Source organism: Lagopus muta, chromosome 8 (genome assembly GCF_023343835.1).
Source record: "Lagopus muta isolate bLagMut1 chromosome 8, bLagMut1 primary, whole genome shotgun sequence".
NCBI lineage: Eukaryota > Metazoa > Chordata > Aves > Galliformes > Phasianidae > Lagopus > Lagopus muta.
The window spans coordinates 33,823,565-33,841,075 of record NC_064440.1 but is presented as its reverse complement, the minus strand read 5'-3'; the positions used below and the strand labels follow the sequence as shown (position 1 = coordinate 33,841,075).

The following is a 17,511-nucleotide window of genomic DNA, read 5'->3' as shown; positions in this document are numbered from 1 at the left end:
GCTAGGGGTATTTGCAGCACTGTGCAGAAGCTGGTAATACTGCACTTACTTTTTAGAGGCAGTGATTTGCTTTTAGGACCCCAGAGAGGCTTTGGCTCTTGGGAGACTTTCCTTTGTTCATGTCACAGAATCATTCAGGTTAAAAAAGACAGCTAAGATCCCCAGTCCAACCTCAGCTCACCCCACTATGCCCACAGCCTTCAGTGCCACATCCTCACAGTTAGGAAACACCTGCAGGGATGGTGACCCCAGCACTCCCTGGGCAGCTGTGCCCCTGCTCCAATGGAAAGGGAACAACGTTTATCAGGAATAAAGGGATGTGAAAATGCTCAGGGCTTCTGCAAGGCTCCTTCTGAACTCACAGGGCTCAGGGGCTGAATGACTATTTGTTGCAGCTGTGTGTGGAATGAAGGCTCCAGGCAGGGAAGGCAGAAGGCTACAGGTGAGCTGGTGGGAGCTGCTGGCAGCCTGGGCTGTGTGCTGCTTGTGATCTGCCAGAATGCTGCCAATGTGTAAACAAGGCAGCAGCCCAGCAGATCCAAGGGGAGGGCCGTTGCCTGCTGCTGCTTTCTGAGTGCTCATAATTGTACAGGATGGGGGAAATCAGCTCAGGAGAGCTGAGGCTGGGTGGGATGGTGGAGATGTGCGCAGTGAGCAGCACAAAGCCATCAGTCCCTGAGCGTGATGAGCTCCCAGCGCTGGAAATCAGACCCTGGGTAATCCCCTCCGGCCCCGATCCCCGTGGGAAATAACCATGGGGCCCCCCAGGGCTGGACACGAGCCCCCAACCCGACCATGTCCCCACAGGGGTATGGCACCGCTGCTGTGCCTTGCAGACGCACAGCTTCGCTCCCCAGCGCTCTCGAGCATCCGAGTGGCCATAATTCCCCGGAAGGGGATGGTAATGAATCAGCGTCGCCCCGGAACGAAGAAGAGGGGGAGAAATATGAGCGTGCCCTGCCTTCCTCTGCCCGTGCCCTGCGTGCTCGCGCTGTGCGGGGCCCCGGAGGGCGAGCGTGATGCCCCGCGGCGGCTGAAGGCGCTGGGGATCCAGGGGGGAGCCAGGGAGGGGCACGGGGACGGGCAGAGCCCAGCGCTGCTGCGCCCATGGGGCTGGGGGCCTGGCTGCGCTCGCTTGGCGGCTGCTGCGGCTGCTGCGGCGGGGAGGCAGCAGCCCCTGAGAAGGAGCCGCTGCTCAGGTGAGTGCCCCCATCCCGTCCCGGCTCCGGGTGATCCCATCCCCATCCCCTCCCCGATCTGCTCGCACTGCAGCGATCCTCCAAGCGTGGCCCCGCTTTGCCCGCATCCCTCTCCCACCTTACGCTTTGCCCTTTTTCCCAGCTGTCATTCCGCAGCCGCTGCTCGGAGATTCCGAGGTCCCAGAGGGATTTTCTCCCAGCTCGCTTTCTGCCTCGTTTGGGTCTCACTCCCCGTGGCACAACGCATGCCGCTGCACTGCTCTCAATTTTCTGACAACCAAATGAAATTTGGGAGAGCAAAACGTGTCTTTCACCATAGAAACCACCCGGCTTTTGTCTTTCCATTGCAAGGGTTCGGGGCTTTCATCGGGGAGGCTGGAGCAAGGAGCAGTGGATGGGGTCCCACTGGGGCTGCTGGTGATGCCCAGGGAGGGGAGCTGGACGTCTGGAGGCACCGCATTGAGCCTTTATCCAAATGCAGCATGAAGTTGAAAGATGACAGATCTCTAAGGCAGCCTGCATAGGAGGGGGTCTGCAGCAGCACCCAAACCCTCCCACAGCACTGCAACATTTCTGAGACATGTGGTGACCTATTTAGTTAGTGGGGACCGGCGGCAGGGATTGAAGCACCCTGATTTGGTGCTGTTAAAAGCAGCTCCCTAAATAATAACCAGATAATCCTGAGCATGGGGCTGGCAGGAAATTCGCATTAACCTCCTGAAAGCCCAGCACACGGGCAGAGAGGTGCAGGTGCTGCCTTGCACCTTTCTGTAGCAACGTGCCTCTGTGCACCGATCCAATTAATGCCATAAGCAGGAAAGCAGAGGCACCTGCTGTTGCGCAAGTGTGGCAGCATAGTTAATCTGATGACCCAATTGCTGGCTTGTCCCCGGATGGGAGGCTTTTGTGGTTTTATATTGCAAAGTGGGGGTCTTGCAGCAGCCTTGTTTAAAAGGAACGATGCAAATAAACTGAGAATTTGGGCTCCGAGTCTTGGGATGTATTAAACTGGGCTAAAAGCAGCCCAGAGCAGAAGTCTGTTGATGAAGTGTTGATGCTTCTGGATAAAGAGCAAATTGAAGCTGGTCCAAGATCCCTCTGGTCTCATGGAAACTGCTGCAAGTGACACGAGATGGGAAGGTGGCCTTTCCTGTGCTGCTTTTTCCCCATATTCCCTCATGTTAGTAATGCTCAGCCTGCTGTCAGCTCTGGGCTGACACACCTCCCGCAGTCGCACCCCATGTTTGCTGAGGTTTGCTGACTCCCAAGCACAGCTGGGGCCTCTTCCATGGGAATCACCTTGCAAGACACAAGGGAGTGGCTCGCAAAGCCAAGGGTTGCTGCCAAAAGATCTGACAGTGAGCAGGGTGGGTCAGTAGTGGGAGGAAGCAGGAGGATGGTAATGAGCTCACGTGGAACAGCGCCCCATAGGCTGTGCAGGGTGAGAACCCCACAGAAAACCCATTAGTATGGGGGTCTCTGGTGCCCCAGGAGTTCCCCGCTTGCTCGGGACACCTGGAGATGTGTTGGGAGGGCTGAGCGGTGCCATCTGCACCCTGCAACCTGCCTGTTCCCTCGGCTTTAATGAGAGATTGGCAGAGATTATCTTCCCCTTGTTACCTGTTACTCAGGTTTTTGGTTTGCTGGAAATCTAATTAGGGAGCCACTTTTAGGGGTTTATCCACATGCTGGAGCACACCTTAGCACTCTTTGTAACGCCATGACATTGGAGATAAAGAACTGCAGCGTGACCAAGGTTGAATGGGTGGATTCCTAGAGGAAGGAATGGGATTTGGATAGCAAATGGAATCAGCAGGGGTTGTTCTAGTGCAAAGTGTGCAGGAAGGGGGGTCGGACTCGATCTCTAGGGTTCCCTTCCAGCCCCTACAAATCTGTGGTTCTGTGAAATGCCACAGGACAGCTGCCAGTACCGCTGTGTGAGGTGTAAAATCTTTCCCCACTTGTGGTGTTCTTCTTCACTGTCTTGGTTAGAAACATGGGGGCCTGATGGCAGTACTCTGCCAGAAGTTCTCCCTGCAGGAGGAAACAACCCCATAAGAGCCTTGCATTTCCCACTTACAGCACCCAGCCATAAGCACAGGGCACAGAAGAGCTCCTCACCACCACGGGAGGGGATGATGCTCAGGAGGTGATGCTTTGCCTGCTCCCCATTCATAGAGTCATAGAATCATAGAATCACCAAGGTTGGAAAAGACCTAAGAGATCATCCAGTCCAACCATTCACCTATTCCCAATAGCTCCCACTAAACCATGTCCCTCAGCACATAAGGTCATAGAATCGTATGAGTTGGAAGGGACCCTTAGAGGCCATGTAGTCCAACTCTCCTGCACTGAGCAGGGACACCAAAAGCTCCATCAAGTGCCCAGAGCCCTGTTCAGCCTGACCTTGGGTGTCTCCAGGCTTGGGCATCCATCACCTCTCTGGGCAACCTGTGCCAGTGCCTCACCACCCATATTGTAAAAAACTTCTTCCTTATATCCAGCCTAAAACTCTCCTCCTTTACTTTGAAACCATTTCCCCTTGTTCTATCACAGCAGCCGCTGCTAAAGAGTCTGTGCCCTTCTTTCCTATAGCCCCCCTTTAGATGCTGAAGCTCCTCTTTAGATACTGAGTGGACAAACCCAGGCTTTCCTTAAGGCCTCCAAGTGTTCCCATCCAGGTATTCCCATCTGATGCAGCCCCTGCTCAGGTCAGACCAGGAGCAGGGTACCCAGAACAGATCGCATTGGATTTTGAGCATCTCCATGGCTGGAAACCCCACAACCTCTCCAAGCAACCCACGACAACGTTCAACCACCCTTTCTGTAGCACACTTCTTTCTTAGATTCAGTTTCCTGCATTTCAATTTCCATCCCATCCTGGGGCAGCACTGCAGAGGGGCTGGCTCCATCTGCTTCCCTCCCATGCCAGATGGATGGGGCCAGTTTTTTTGGGTCCATCACATGACTAAGATTGTCCTGAGCCACCCCATTTCCAGGCTTACCCATCCCCAGCAGCACCGTGTGCGTTGTCCCATGGCCATGCCAGATTTCAGCTGGCAGAAAGGGACTTTTGGGAAAGCTAAGGTGACACTGGGTGTTAACACAGCCTCATGTCCCCTCTCTGCAGCAACAACAACCCGTATGCTTCCTTTGGAGCCACGCTGGCACGGGATGAGGAGCAGAACCTGTGGAGCACCCCACACGACGTGACCCACACAGAGGCAGATGATGACCGGGTGCTGTACAACATGATTGTGGGCCGGAGCCAGCTGGACAAGGATTCCGAGGTGAGGAGATCAGGATGTGCTCTGAGATCACCAGTTCCATTTATTTCTCAGTTTGGGATGGTGTTTTCCTATTTGGGGGTTTTGTGATGGGGTGCCCGCTGCATCCTGAGCACTGCAGCTCCAGCGCAGCATTAAGTGCTCCCCTACTGGGTCGTATGGTGATTATTGAGGAACTGGCACAGAAGAGAAAAAAAAAATCATCCCTGTTACATAAGCACTGTTTTGCAGCCCTGATTTCTTTCTCCAAACTGCTCTGTGCACAGAAGATTTCAGCAGCCTGATCAGGACCGCTTCATTCATGCTCAGCCCCACTGCTGTTACCGCTGGGGAACTGGAGGCACTCATGCTGCTCTGGGGTGCTCCCAGCTCTCCTGTGTCCCACCAGGCCCCGTTATTTGTGCAAAGAGAATTGCTGAGGGCACACAAGCAGCTGCAGCCTCCAGCTGCGCCCTTTCTGGGTGGCAGTAGGAGGAATTTGGCCTGGAGAGCCAACATTCCTGCCCTCGGCCCCAAATCTCTCTGTCCTCCAGTGAGCATTGGAAAACAAGGCCAGCTTGCGTTGCCCGCTGCCCCTAATGAGGGAGGGAGAAAAGTCTAATTGCAGAACAGTGCCAAGGGAATAATCTGCTTTGGGAGCTGCTGCTGGCCCTGGGAGCGGGCCGTTGCCACAGGGCAGGGAATGGTCAACAGCAAACACGACACAAATGTAGCACCTTTTTTTGTAAATCTCAGTTAAAATAGGAGCAAAAGGAGAGCTGCACCCCATGTGTCTGTGTGCTCACTGCATCCTTCCCACCTTCACCATGGGGATTTAGGATGCTGGAAGGACACAAAGAGCTCTCACCCCACGTCTCCAGGTGGCAGCACCACGGCCATCAAACCAGCATCTCATTTTTCCTAACCTAACCCATTTCTGTTTCTATTTTCTGAATCATGAACCTTTCTGGCAGCGGTGCCAATAGCGTAAACTTAGGGGCACCAAGGAGTCAATGAAAAGAAGATGCTTTCCTCCTTTATGCTGGTAAGGGGCTGGAAACACTAACATTACCCTTGAGATCAAAGCTGCCATCCAAGCTCATCAACACTCGGGTCAACATTGCAAAGATGGAGCAAGTTTCTTGTCCTGCAGGATGGCTCCTGCCCTGCAGCATCATCAAGCCTCTTGTGGTGTAAAATAAACTCCTGCAGCACTGTGAGGTGACAAATAACACGAGATGGGCAACGTGCTGCTCCCACACTGCTTGTCCACCCCTGTAAAGCATCATTTTCTACACTGAGGCTGCTCCTTCACACCCTCCCCAAATTCTTCCTGGACAGCACAATGTTAGAGGTCCTCTGGGGCTGGATTCACCTCCGTGCAGCAACAACTCAGTAAGCAGGATGGATGAGAAAGCCGTAACCTAGATTCCCTCAAAACAAAAATAGATGGGAAATCACACTGCTCTTAATCCACAGAGCAGCAGGAGCAGCTTCCCTGCGTGCTGGCCACTCGGATTAGTGACTTTCAGGGAGGGCAGGACCAGGCCTCTCCTACCCAGCACATGCTTTCCTGCTCCTGCCTCCTCCATTTCCTTAGCCATCGTGTTCAGCCTCCTTTTGCTGGCAGTCTTATGGGTATTCATCAGCATCAGGAACCCAGGGAGCAGGATCCCAGGGGGGAGGCACAGATGAGCACCCCTTCATTCTGCAGGAGTACATCTGTGTCGCCTGCTGCTCAGCAATGGGATTAATTGAGGCTGTTAGTGAGAGGAAATGATCTGAGTGATGCTACAACCTGCTGTGCGGACGCTTCTGTCGATGCATCCTCTTTGGCGTGAACGTGTGTTAAATTGATGTAGTAGAAATACTCCTGGTTGTGTTCCAGTGCAGAAATGTCTTTTTCTACAAGCAGGCATCTCTAATGGCACTGGTTACAACTGTAATAATAACCTCAAGCCCTTCCCCTCCATGCAGCATCCCATTGTGCAGATGCAGAGATTGAGGTCAGGTCTGTGGATTTGAGCTATATTACATGAAAGCATTAATTTCATGACCTGGCAGTCACTAAGGATAGTGATTATTTCAAATGGTTCCAGTTTGGCCACCTAGCATCCACGTGCACCCCTCTTCCTTGCTATGTGCTGAAGGAAGTGGTCTAGTGGGGGAATACTGGTGGTAAGTGGACGGTTGGACTGGATGATCTGGGAGGTCTTTTCCAACCTTGGTGAGTCCATGATTTTGAAAATGCTACCCCAACCTCTAAAATACTCTAGTTTTATTGTTCCCAAGTGCTTTTGAAGACTTACGTGCTCCAGTTAGATGCCAGATCAGTTTGGAGAAGATACTGTGTGTGTGACCTTTGTACAGCAGCAACTTTTACCTTTCTATAGGCTATGATCACCTATTAGAAAAGGTGCAATGCCAGTCTGACCACAAGGCTATGCAAATAAGGCATTGCCATAGTCCACGGAATGTAATTATGAGCTCTGGCTCCATTTCTAGACGTTGAAATTCCCAGAAAAGCAGTATAGGCCTCCTCATATGCAAATAACTATGACATGCCTTTGCTTTGCAGGAATGGCAAAAGCTCAACTACGATATTTATACCTTACGGCAAACAAGGAAAGAAGTGAGAAGCAGGTGGAAGCACATCTTGGAGGATTTAGGTAAGAAGAAATATAAAATGATGTCTTGTCTACGGTGCTGAATGAGAAGAAGCCCAGGAGCCAGCAGCAGCAGGAGGGCAGGTGGTGAGGGTCCACGAGAGCCCTTCCAACCCACAGCGACTTGGGCACACAGTCTTCCGTCTGGGGTTTCCTTCTGCAAGAATACCTCACCCTGTGTTTTTATAAACAAGATAAGCATGGAGAAATGAATGTTCTCCCAGATGTGAAGGCAGACACACCTAGTTTTCCTCTCCTGCTCCTACCATCTGATTGGAGCCAAATCACCCACTCTATTTGCTCCAAAGCGAATTTGAAATGTTCTTTCAGCAAATGAAATTGCTCAACAGCAGCACTCCTGCTCCAGGTGGCTGGTGGCTAATGAGAGGAGGGCTTGGAGCTGCTCCAGGGCCTTGTCACTGGGAGCAAAAGAGGTGGGGAACTCAGCCACTCCTGCCCTACCTGCTGTTCTGGCACCTGGATGGGAGGAACGCTGGGAATTCATTCATTCATTCAGCTTGTGCATCACTGCCACCTCCCTGGTGATACGTGCAGAGTCAGTGGTGGCAATTACATTCAAAGATCCCATGATCACCACACTAATTCATTTTCCTCCCCCTTTCTTTCCCTTGGCACCCTTGCTATAAGAGATGGTGACGGCTGTATCAGCACTCGCACACGCATTTATTGCTGCAAAGGGACTCCCACTGCTCTCTGCACGTTTGGCTCCTCTCTCTAACACATCTTCTCCCCAGGTTTCCAGAAGGAAGCAGACTCCCTCTTGTCAGTGACCAAACTCAGCATTGTCAGCGACTCTCAGAACATGAGCAAAGCCCGGGACATCCTGCTAAAGCTCTCTGAAGAGACAAACATCTTTCCAACCAGCTGGGAGCTGTCTGAGCGTTACCTCTTTGTGGTGGTGAGTAGCTCCTAGTGTGCACCCCTCCTTCTTGCTCTGGCTCTGCAAGTGAGCTCAAACTCAGGGAGCAGGAAGGTGACCTGCACCAGAGGATGCTCAAAGATGTGGTGGCAGTGACTGTACAATCCCATTGCTTTGGCAGGACCGGCTGATCGCTCTGGATGCTGCAGATGAGTTCTTCAAGCTGGCCAGCGTGGTCTACCCAAAAAGAGCCAGTATGGAAAGAGTGGATGAGAAGCACGCCCCTGCCATGACGCCCTGAGGAGCATGGGGACAGTGGGTTTGCCTTCCCTTGGGACCAGGCTCCTGTGCCAAGGGGCTGCAGCATGAGTAGTGCTGTTCCCTGTTTCCCTGCCCAGTAGTGGGCTGGTGATGCCCCACAGGGATGGCACGGGAATTCAGTCCATCACAGTGTAGGGTATGCTGTGTAGGGTATGCAAATAGGCACAGGGGAACCCTGCACCAGTAGCTGCAAACCATGTCCCCAATGACAGCACTGCGAGGACGTCTACCTTGTCACCTCCCATGGGACCTTCGCCTCCCTCAGCCCTCAAAGCCAGGAAGGAAAAATACCTCGCTCACCTGCAGCCTCATGACATTTCTCTGTGCAACAGTCCCGTTCTTTGTCCCCAGGGGCTTGGCCCAGCAGCTCAGAACAGAACTGACATCAGCATCCTGGCTCTGTTGGGTGCTGGGTCCCCAGCGATGGGCATCTCGAGGAACTCATGTCAAGGGATGCTCAGCCCAGCACTGTGAACAAAGGTGCATTTTAGCAAGGCTCCGTGGTTGGACCTGCTGAGAAATATTCCTCCTGTAATGTCCTTGGATTGATCACACCAACGTCTTCCTCCATTTCCAAACGTCCAAGTCTTAACTGCAGTAATAAAAAGCACCACAGAGTTGGTGGTCCGTGTGTATGGTCAGTGCTGTTAATGAAGATTTTTAAAGGACACCCTTTGTATCTTTCTTCTGTGTGTGTGTGTTATGTGTCTGATAGCAAGCAATAATTTTAAAACACTGGGTTTGCTTATTTGACAACAAGTGGAAGTTCAGCACTGGTTAACATTTGCTGCTAATGGATCAGTTGAAAATGCTGGTTGCAAAGGATCTCCCAAAAGAACAAAATAGAGCTTTTATTTGTTTATATCTACAGAGTTTGAGATATATATATATATATATTTATGAAATGTTTCTGTTTGTCTGTCTTCCTGGGAAATATTTTTTGTCAGCTCTGGACATCATTGAAACCTGAATTTAATAAACAAAACCTAGCACAAAACCAAGGCTTCTTACTCTCTGTGAGCCCATTGGGGCAGCTACATTTATCTCAGCTGCTGATAGCAGAAGGGCTGAGCTATTTCCAGATCATGGACTTCTGCAACCTGTTCTCCATACCCTTACACAGCTTGCTGTTGACTTGCAAAAGGTAAAGGTCATTTCCAGCCTAAGACCAAAGCCTTCATACAAGGTGATGGGGACTGAACTGCATTTCAACAGGATTTGGAGTTTGGTACCCATTTCCCATTGACTTTTTTTTTTCTTTTTAGCTGCACTTTGGAAAGGCTGCCATGCTTGTAGAGAAAATAAATAAACCTTAGTGTGAGGCAACTCATGTGCTCGAGGGTTTGGTTTGAACAAGCTGTTGCAGAACAGGGAGATCTGGCACACAATGCCAAAGCACACATGGCCCCACAAAAGCCAGCCCTTGGGATATCATCACCTTACACTTCACGTTATGCAAAGCTGCCTGATGGGTTCCTAAACTGATGGGTTCCTAAATCACTTCTGTGGAGCAGGAAGGAGTAACTAGGCCGAGGGCTCCTGCTTCTAATCATATATTGATCGCAACACAGGCCTGCCTGAAGTGTTCAAGGGCATATTTAGGCTTTAATTTAGGTTTTAACAGGGGCTTTGGGGTGGACAGGCTGCTTCACAAAGTGGTCCAGGACACGTTGTTAAGCAGCAAATCCCTCTCCATCGAGAAAGATGGAGCAAAGCCACCAGATCCTGCTGCCCACGTCCACTGACACCAGTGAGCACCCAGATGGGAGTGCAGCTGTAAGGCAGCTCGGTGAGCACCAGAGGCCACTCTTCCCTTAGCCACGCTGTGAGGAATCATCTTCAGGAGGCAGTGAAACATTGCCAGCCTTTTCATGCGTGCACATGGTCTCCGGTCTCCCAGCTCTCTGAGAACCAACCAGTTCATATGATAACAAGAAACAAACAGCCAACGGGGACAAATCAGGGCAGCTTCTTAGAAGTGATAACAAATAATCAAGCATAAGCTCTGAATCCTTCCCCTTGCTTATTTCAGACACTGCCTGCATCTATCAGGCCATTAAGCAAACCCAGGCAAATGCTTGTGGCTAATTGTTGGCCAGTGTTGGCTTCCCAGTGGCTGAGCAAAGTATTTTAGTATTTAGGAGCTGCACAGTAGGGCTCCCATCCTCTACACCAAAGCTAGGAATTACATACAGCACAGTCACCAGCCCTACGAGAGAGCAGCTGTAATCAAACTCAAGGGATGGACCGTTGTGACTGTGCACAATGTTTCTTCTTTGCACTCTGAACTTTCCTGGGACACGCATCGTGAGTTCGGCAGGCTAAGAAGGAAGCTGGAAATTGGGCTGCGAGCCGCAATCCGGGCAGAAGGTGGCAGTGCAGGTGTTTGGTAAAGGCTGAGCAGCAGCGGGCAAAGGAGATGGAAGGGAGTGGTGTAAATCACGCCGTGAGCTCTGATAAGTAATGCGAATGGACATGGGAGAGAAAACCGTCATCTACTAAATTCCAGCTGTAGGAAAAATCACCATTTCAAACCACTCCGTTTCAATCGTTTCTAACGTTAGAAATACCAGCACTTACAAACCTTTCCTGGAGGGAAAACCTGTATTTTTCTAATCTAATGAGGAGCAGTAACGTTGATTGACTTGCCACAGAACAGCTCCCCAATAGTTTTCCTTTGAAGACAAGCAACCACTTTTGCATGGGGAGTCCTTGTTATGCAAGTTAATGCTTACTGAAAGCATTTCCTTGTCCTACAGACTGCAAATGTCATGGATGTATTGGTAGTGCCTTTGCACAGGGAATCCATGGAAAAATCCAACCCCCGGGCTCTGCTTAATGCCCCAGGCAAAGCCTCGCATGGCCAAAAGCTTACTGGTTTTACTGTCAGTTGACTCATGAAAAGCACCTCTCCCTATAAGCTTCATCCTCATCCTTTAAGGAGAAATACCATCTTCTCAAAGTGGTGATACGTTCCAGTGACTATTTTATCTTATTTGGATGAGTGGAGGGAGACATCACAGCGGCTGACACGGTAGGATCCCAGCTGCCATAAAAGAAACAGATAAAGGCAGCCATATCAAAGCAAGGCAACAAACAGAGGCAAAAGGGCACAGCCCAAGGAAAGGCATTTTGGCAGGTGGAGAAGGCTGTGTGCCATGGGTACAGCACTGGTGCCAAAATATGCCGTGGTGGTGCTGCAGAGCACGTTAGCTGGGCATTGCCAGCAGGATGAGATGTGTTTGTGTGTGCCTGAATTATCAACATTCAAAGCAAAGCTGCTTGATGCGAGTTCTCACCGCCAGATCAGAAAGAAGGAACGTTTGGGAAAGGACGTGCTACCAAAAGATCATCCCTTTGAGAGTGGCAGCTTTGTATCTGTTGAGCTGCTGGGATTTCTTCCTGTTGGCTTAGCAGGGCTTGAGTCAGACTGCAGAGACATAAACACAGGGCAAGCCCAGACGCTTCCCCAGTCAAAAACAAACCTCCTGCCAATTGCCCATCCATGGCTCTTCTGCATCAAAGTCTCAGAAATAACAGCCAGGGCTCCTGAAGAGATTTCCATGAGTGGGGAGAGGATCTCTGTGTGCCTGCGGGAAGAAAACAAAGCTCAAAGTATTCCTCATCCTGTAGGGATCACAGGCTAAAGGGACCTGAGGAGGTTATCTTGGCCAACGTCCTTCTGTAAAGCAAATATCTGCCCTCTTGAGAATGCTGTGAACAATTTGTATGGAGAACGTGAATGGAAGGAAAGGAAGGAAACAGCATTATTTGGTGATGGGGAGATGGCCAGGGCTTTGGAAACTCGGTTTCCATTCCCAGAGCTGCCCATCTCCATCTCCACATCCAGGTTTGGGATGGGGAGGTTGGGACCTCCAGGGGCTGATGGCAAAGAGATCTTGCTATTCCTGCATCTGTCTTCAAGCAAAAGTTTGTATATCAAAACCGTTCACAAGCCTAAAACACTCTGCTGTAATAATTTCAAGATGTTTTCCTTCAATTCTGACTTTTTTTGTAATGCTCTCCAGCTTTTTTGGTACAAGCCGGATAAAGCATTGTTTCTACCCAGAAACTAAAACTTCAGATTTAGATCACCAGCAGTGCCAAAACGTTTTCTTTTTAATCTGGGGGCAATGCCTGTTCCTGCAGATAGTTTCAGCTCTGATAAATCAGCTTTGCCAGACAGAATGCTAAGTTTAGCTTTGTTTAGGGCTTTAACCCTTTGTTGTGAGCCCTACCGACAAAGCGCGACAAAGCTAGTCATGTTCTGATTATTTATCCAGTGAAAACATTCAAAACAGAAGAGAAGGGCACCTTGTAACCCCTGGGGCTGTGCCTAAGGGAGATCCCACAGCCCTCAGCCCTGCACAAGGTGTGCAGGCATGCTGAGGAATCTGGTTTGCCTGGGTACATCTGTCCTAGTCAAAGGCAGCCCGGTGCTTCCGTTATCATTTGTGAACTGGTGGATCTGCTCAACAAGTAACATGGCCACCAGTCCCGAGCTAACCAGACTCAATTTGACGGTGTTATTTGGCTTTTACTTGCCCAATTGCATGGAAAATGTTTTCACTTTTCCTATTTACCTCTTTGGATGCACCACAGAAATGACCAAGTTTGGGTAATCACACACTTGGTATCAGAGGAGAAGTGCACGCTGGCTTATGCCCCCAGTTCTGCTTTCCAGAAGGGATGGAGCTTCCCAAGGGATGTACCAATATACTGGGAGCAATGAGCATTGCAGGAAGCCCAACAAATACACAGAGTTCTGCCCCTTGCTCAGTTGGCTGAGGTTGCATGGGATCTGCTCACCACCATTCCCATGCTGGGTGGCTTCCTGACAAACATGCCAGATGCACAGAGTGCAGCCTGGTCCCCACCAGGGTATCACTGATGAAACAAGCACACCTACGTATCTGTGACATTGCAAACCAGGAGAAAGCAAGACTCATGCCCCCTCTGCTCCAGCTACTGGATCTCCCATGAGCATCATCCAGCCTGGACACACACTGAAGATCAAATATGGTCACAAATGCAGCACCATCCCACTGTTTGCCACTCCTCATGCAGCAGTGATACTACAAAACCCAGTATGAAAGGTTGCATGGCAATAGGACCAGCAGCACACATCCAGCCCTTGCTTGTAAGCCAGCACAAATCCTGCAGACAGACAGACAGACAGACAGACAGCCAACCAGCAGGGTTTTGCTGCTCAGGGTAGTTTCTGCTTCTAAAAGCCCACAAATACCACTTTCTAGCATTAATTTCCTTTAAATCCTTCACTATTTTTTCCTTTGCTAAGCTGCAGCTAGGAGAATCAAAGATAACAGGGTCATCTCCTGCAGACAGAGCAAGACAGAATCATAAAATGGCTTGGGTTGGAAGGATCATCAAGTTCCAACCATCCAATCATCCGAGTCCTTTCCATCATTCCCATCCCCACCACGTGCCCTCCATCCTCTCCATCCCCACTGCCTCCACCACTGCCTCCTCCCCTGCCCCCCTCCCATGCCACATCACATCCAGTTCCCTTACAACCTTCCATAGGAAGGGGATTTTACACGCAGGCGACAGTGAGCTGTGGGTAAAGCAGAGGTCAGCACAGCTGGCTGTGACTGAGCTGTAAACACACCTGGCTGCAGCAGTTTATCTCTTCCTTTCAGCACACCATTCTGCACTCAGATTCCTTTCTGAGCCATAAAAGATGGTGCTTCAGCACCTGGGATGAAGCCCCTGGGCAGATCCAGCATCCTCAGCTCTGTGCAGCAGCAGGGTGCAGGAATGCCCAACCCCTCATGCAGTGGACTTTCCAGGATCGCATCCCATTGGACTCCTTTCCTCTTTGGTGAGATCAAGAAGGAGTTTTAGACAACACTGTTGGATGGAGGAGCTGAAGGAAACTGAGAACTACACCTCCACGTTGGTCTCTGGGAAGGAGAAAGCACACAGCTGCTACCCTTAGAGGCACACTCCTCTCCCGAGATTATTTTATTCTCCTTGAAAGACCCTATAAAAGATTGAATTCAGGCGATCTCTCCCTATTTGTATTCCTCCCGCGTGTTCCTTTGAAACATGTTTTAATTCTCTCCATTCCCCAACCTCATTTCAGTTGGTGGTGCTGGAAGGTATTTAAAGTTACAGCCATATTCCCATGGGTTTCCATGAAAGAAATTAGGGAAGAAGAAAAAAAAGAAAAAAGAAAAAAAACAACCAATACAGAAAGAAAGCCCCTGCCTGTCTGATGCACAGCAATGCTTATGTTTCAATTACAGAGAGCGAGGGGCCAGACTCAACAGAGAGTCTGAGACAGGGGAAAGGAAGAATTATGTTGGAAAACCAGACTGCAGCCATAAAGAGGCGGCTGCCTGCGAGGGGTAATCCCGTTAGCAAGGCAGCCAGGTGGCTAGCAGGCTTCCTATCCCCATTGTGAGAGTGCTGCTCTCCAGGACAGGGATGCCCCACCAGCCTCTGGGCGATGGCATTAAATAAAACACACACCAAGAGATAACTACGCAGCCCTGCCTCTTTATCACAGCCAGGTGAATTAGGGCTTTGCTGCTTCCCAACACCAGGGCTCCCTCTGCAAACACAAAGATGGTGTGGGATTTTATGAATGGGGCCGAGCAGAGCTCTGGGCAGTGATGTGACATGGTGCAGCTGCCTCCCTGGGGAGGCAGGGGACGAGATAAACAGCTGCCTGGCACCTCGAGGCCGCTTCTCCCATTACTCAGTGTTTTCCTGACCGTGTCTCATAAATCCCTTTGCTGTTTGGCTCCTGTATGCTGGTGGAGGGTGAAGGCAGTGTACCCTGTTCCCAGGCTAACAAGGGACTGTTTGAAAGCAGCTCTGAGCAGGATGACGTCAAGCATGAAACCTCCAAGAGGATGTTGCAAGCTGGGCTTTGAAGGCAGGGTTTGTTTGGGAACATCAGGCTTCAGCTGGATCCGCTGATATTGGGCATGCCAATGAGACATCCCAATTACCAGGCAGAACTGAGTAAGAGGCTTTCAGGCTGCGAGTACCTTGAGATGAGCAGCACATAAACATCCTGCCCGCCTCAGCAGGGAGAAACCACCATCCCACATGCTCTGTCTGAACCGAGGGCACAGGCACCCGGAGCTCCTCCCTGCGGGGCAGCAGAGGCTCAAAATAGATGGGATGGGGGGAAGAAGGACAGCTATTGCACGCACCTCATCCTCAGGCACTGCTGAGGTTTCTGGGGTCTGGGACCTAACATAACATATCATTGAGAATGGAGCGGGATTCATATTTGAAAGGTGAAAAGAGGCAATGTTGCACTCGTTTTTAGAAGGGTAGATAGGGAACTATTGGACTGCCAGCCTCACCTCAGAGCCAAAGAAGATCCTCCTAAAGCACATGGAAGAGAAGGAGACGGTATGGTGTAACCAGCATGGCTTGACCAAGGACAAGCACTGCCTGACCAACCCAGTGGCCTCTGTGATGTGTTACATAACTGCATCAATGGAGTAGGGAAGAACACTGATGTCATTTATCTGGATTCCCATAACATCCTTCTCCCCAAATCGGAAAGATATGGATTTGATGGGTGGATTGTTCAATGGATGAGGAACTGGTTGTGAGATTGTACTCAGAGAATGGTGGTCAATGGCTCAGTGCCCAGATGGAGATCAGAGTGTCTCCCTCCAGATGAGGAGCCCTCAGTACAGTGTTTTATTTCCATGATCTCTCAATCACTAGCCATTACATAGAGCAAAAGAACAGATACAGTTGGACAACTTTTGTTTGGTCAGAGTCTGGATTTAAATTCCTGGCTCTTTTTCAACCATTCATGATAGGTTTTATTTTCCAGCTTGCATCTTGAGAAATCAACAAGCAGAGCTGGAAGATATCTATGCCAACCTGCATGCCGTGAGTCGAGACCAGGACCTCCAATTGCTGAATTTCCTTCACACATCAGTGAATCACCAACCTGTAAAAGGGAGAACGAAGAGCTCCTTCACCCCGCTCACTGAGCGGTTTCATTTCGTGCCACAGCTACCCATCTGCAGCTGTATTCCTGTAATTGACCCTTGGGGAGCTTGCTGACCTTATGAAGGATGATTTGGTTTTGCTTAAGGAAACAAACCTGGCCGGTTGCAAGATGCTTTGATCCTGAACAGTGTTTGGGGCTGGGTGAAGCTGTGAAATGATGTGCTGGTGAGTCACGACACCGCTTTGTCAAGCTGCATACCTGATTTTCTTGCTCCTTGTCAAATATTTGCTGTCTGTCTGAGCATAGAAGGATATTTCACAGCAGAAACAAATGCCTGCCTTTACAGCAGTGCATCCCTCCACTGCAGGCTCCTCTCTCTCACACATACACAGTTTTGCACAGGAGACATGCATAAAGCCAAAGTTGCACACAAAGCAAGAGAGACTACCAACAAACACCAGCAGCTTCCAGGAAACAACAAGCTTTCAGAGTCCAAATCACCCTTGGTGAGAGCAAGCCCAGCTCCATTAAATTCAACAGCCGCTGTTACACTTCACTGAAGTAGGTCCTTTAGGGTTTATTTGAGGTTAACTGCCCAAATCCCTGGCTTACAGACCTCTTTATGTCCAAGATAACAAACGGGAAGGTAAATAAGAACTAAGGGAGAAACCATGCTCGCAGCTGGTTCCCTGCCCTCTGGCCCACTGCGTGCTGACAGTGCAGCCATGCAAAGCATTCAGCTCAGCACACCGTGTGGTCATCCCACTTTGATTCCAGCCTTTCCCAATGCTCTCCTCTAGTTGCTCTTCGGGGAATTCACGTAGCTACCAGGTAAAGATGTCCAACACAAAGAAAATACAGCCTGTCTGCACTTTGCTTGACCTAAACGACATCTGGGCTTTGTCCACACCAGGAGGATGCTGGGGCAAGAAGAGCCCAGCGCTGGGACAAGGAAAATGGCTCTGGTGGAATATAAAGCCCTAAGTGCTCTAACTTATGTCCCTGGAGCTCCTGGGCATGTAAAGTTTCAGTCCCTTGTGCTGCTGGTTTTGCTGAAGCCAGACTCTTAGCAGGAGTCCATCAAGCTTGCACTGAAGTGCTTGTGCTTGTGAGACAAATTTTAGATCATTAACATGAGAGATCATTGAAAGATCAAACAAAAAACACATAGATTTGAATGCAGACACATCTCAAGGCTTGGTGGACTAGTAAGATTGGGAGGAGGAAG

At 50.2% G+C, this 17,511-nt stretch overlaps 1 protein-coding gene across 1 annotated transcript; it reads left to right on the top strand.

Annotated features, from left to right (window-relative positions):
* The first annotated feature begins 494 nt into the window (after positions 1-494).
* On the top strand, positions 495-9,399 carry MREG (melanoregulin). Its single transcript, XM_048953406.1, has 5 exons — positions 495-1,199; positions 4,330-4,489; positions 7,044-7,134; positions 7,887-8,050; positions 8,193-9,399. The coding sequence occupies exons 1-5, from the start codon at positions 1,108-1,110 to the stop codon at positions 8,310-8,312; spliced, it is 627 nt and encodes a 208-aa protein (XP_048809363.1). The 5' UTR covers positions 495-1,107; the 3' UTR covers positions 8,313-9,399.
* The last annotated feature ends 8,112 nt before the right edge of the window (positions 9,400-17,511 follow it).

What these genes read in the sequence shown, in the direction of transcription:
- MREG (XM_048953406.1), top strand. Translation starts at nt 1,108, where the DNA reads ATGGGGCTGGGGGCCTGGCTGCGCTCGCTTGGCGGCTGCTGCGGCTGC. An exon ending in GAGAAGGAGCCGCTGCTCAG is followed by an intron (nt 1,200 to 4,329) that starts GTGAGTGCCCCC and finishes CCCTCTCTGCAG; the next exon opens with CAACAACAACCCGTATGCTT. An exon ending in AGCGTTACCTCTTTGTGGTG is followed by an intron (nt 8,051 to 8,192) that starts GTGAGTAGCTCC and finishes TTGCTTTGGCAG; the next exon opens with GACCGGCTGATCGCTCTGGA.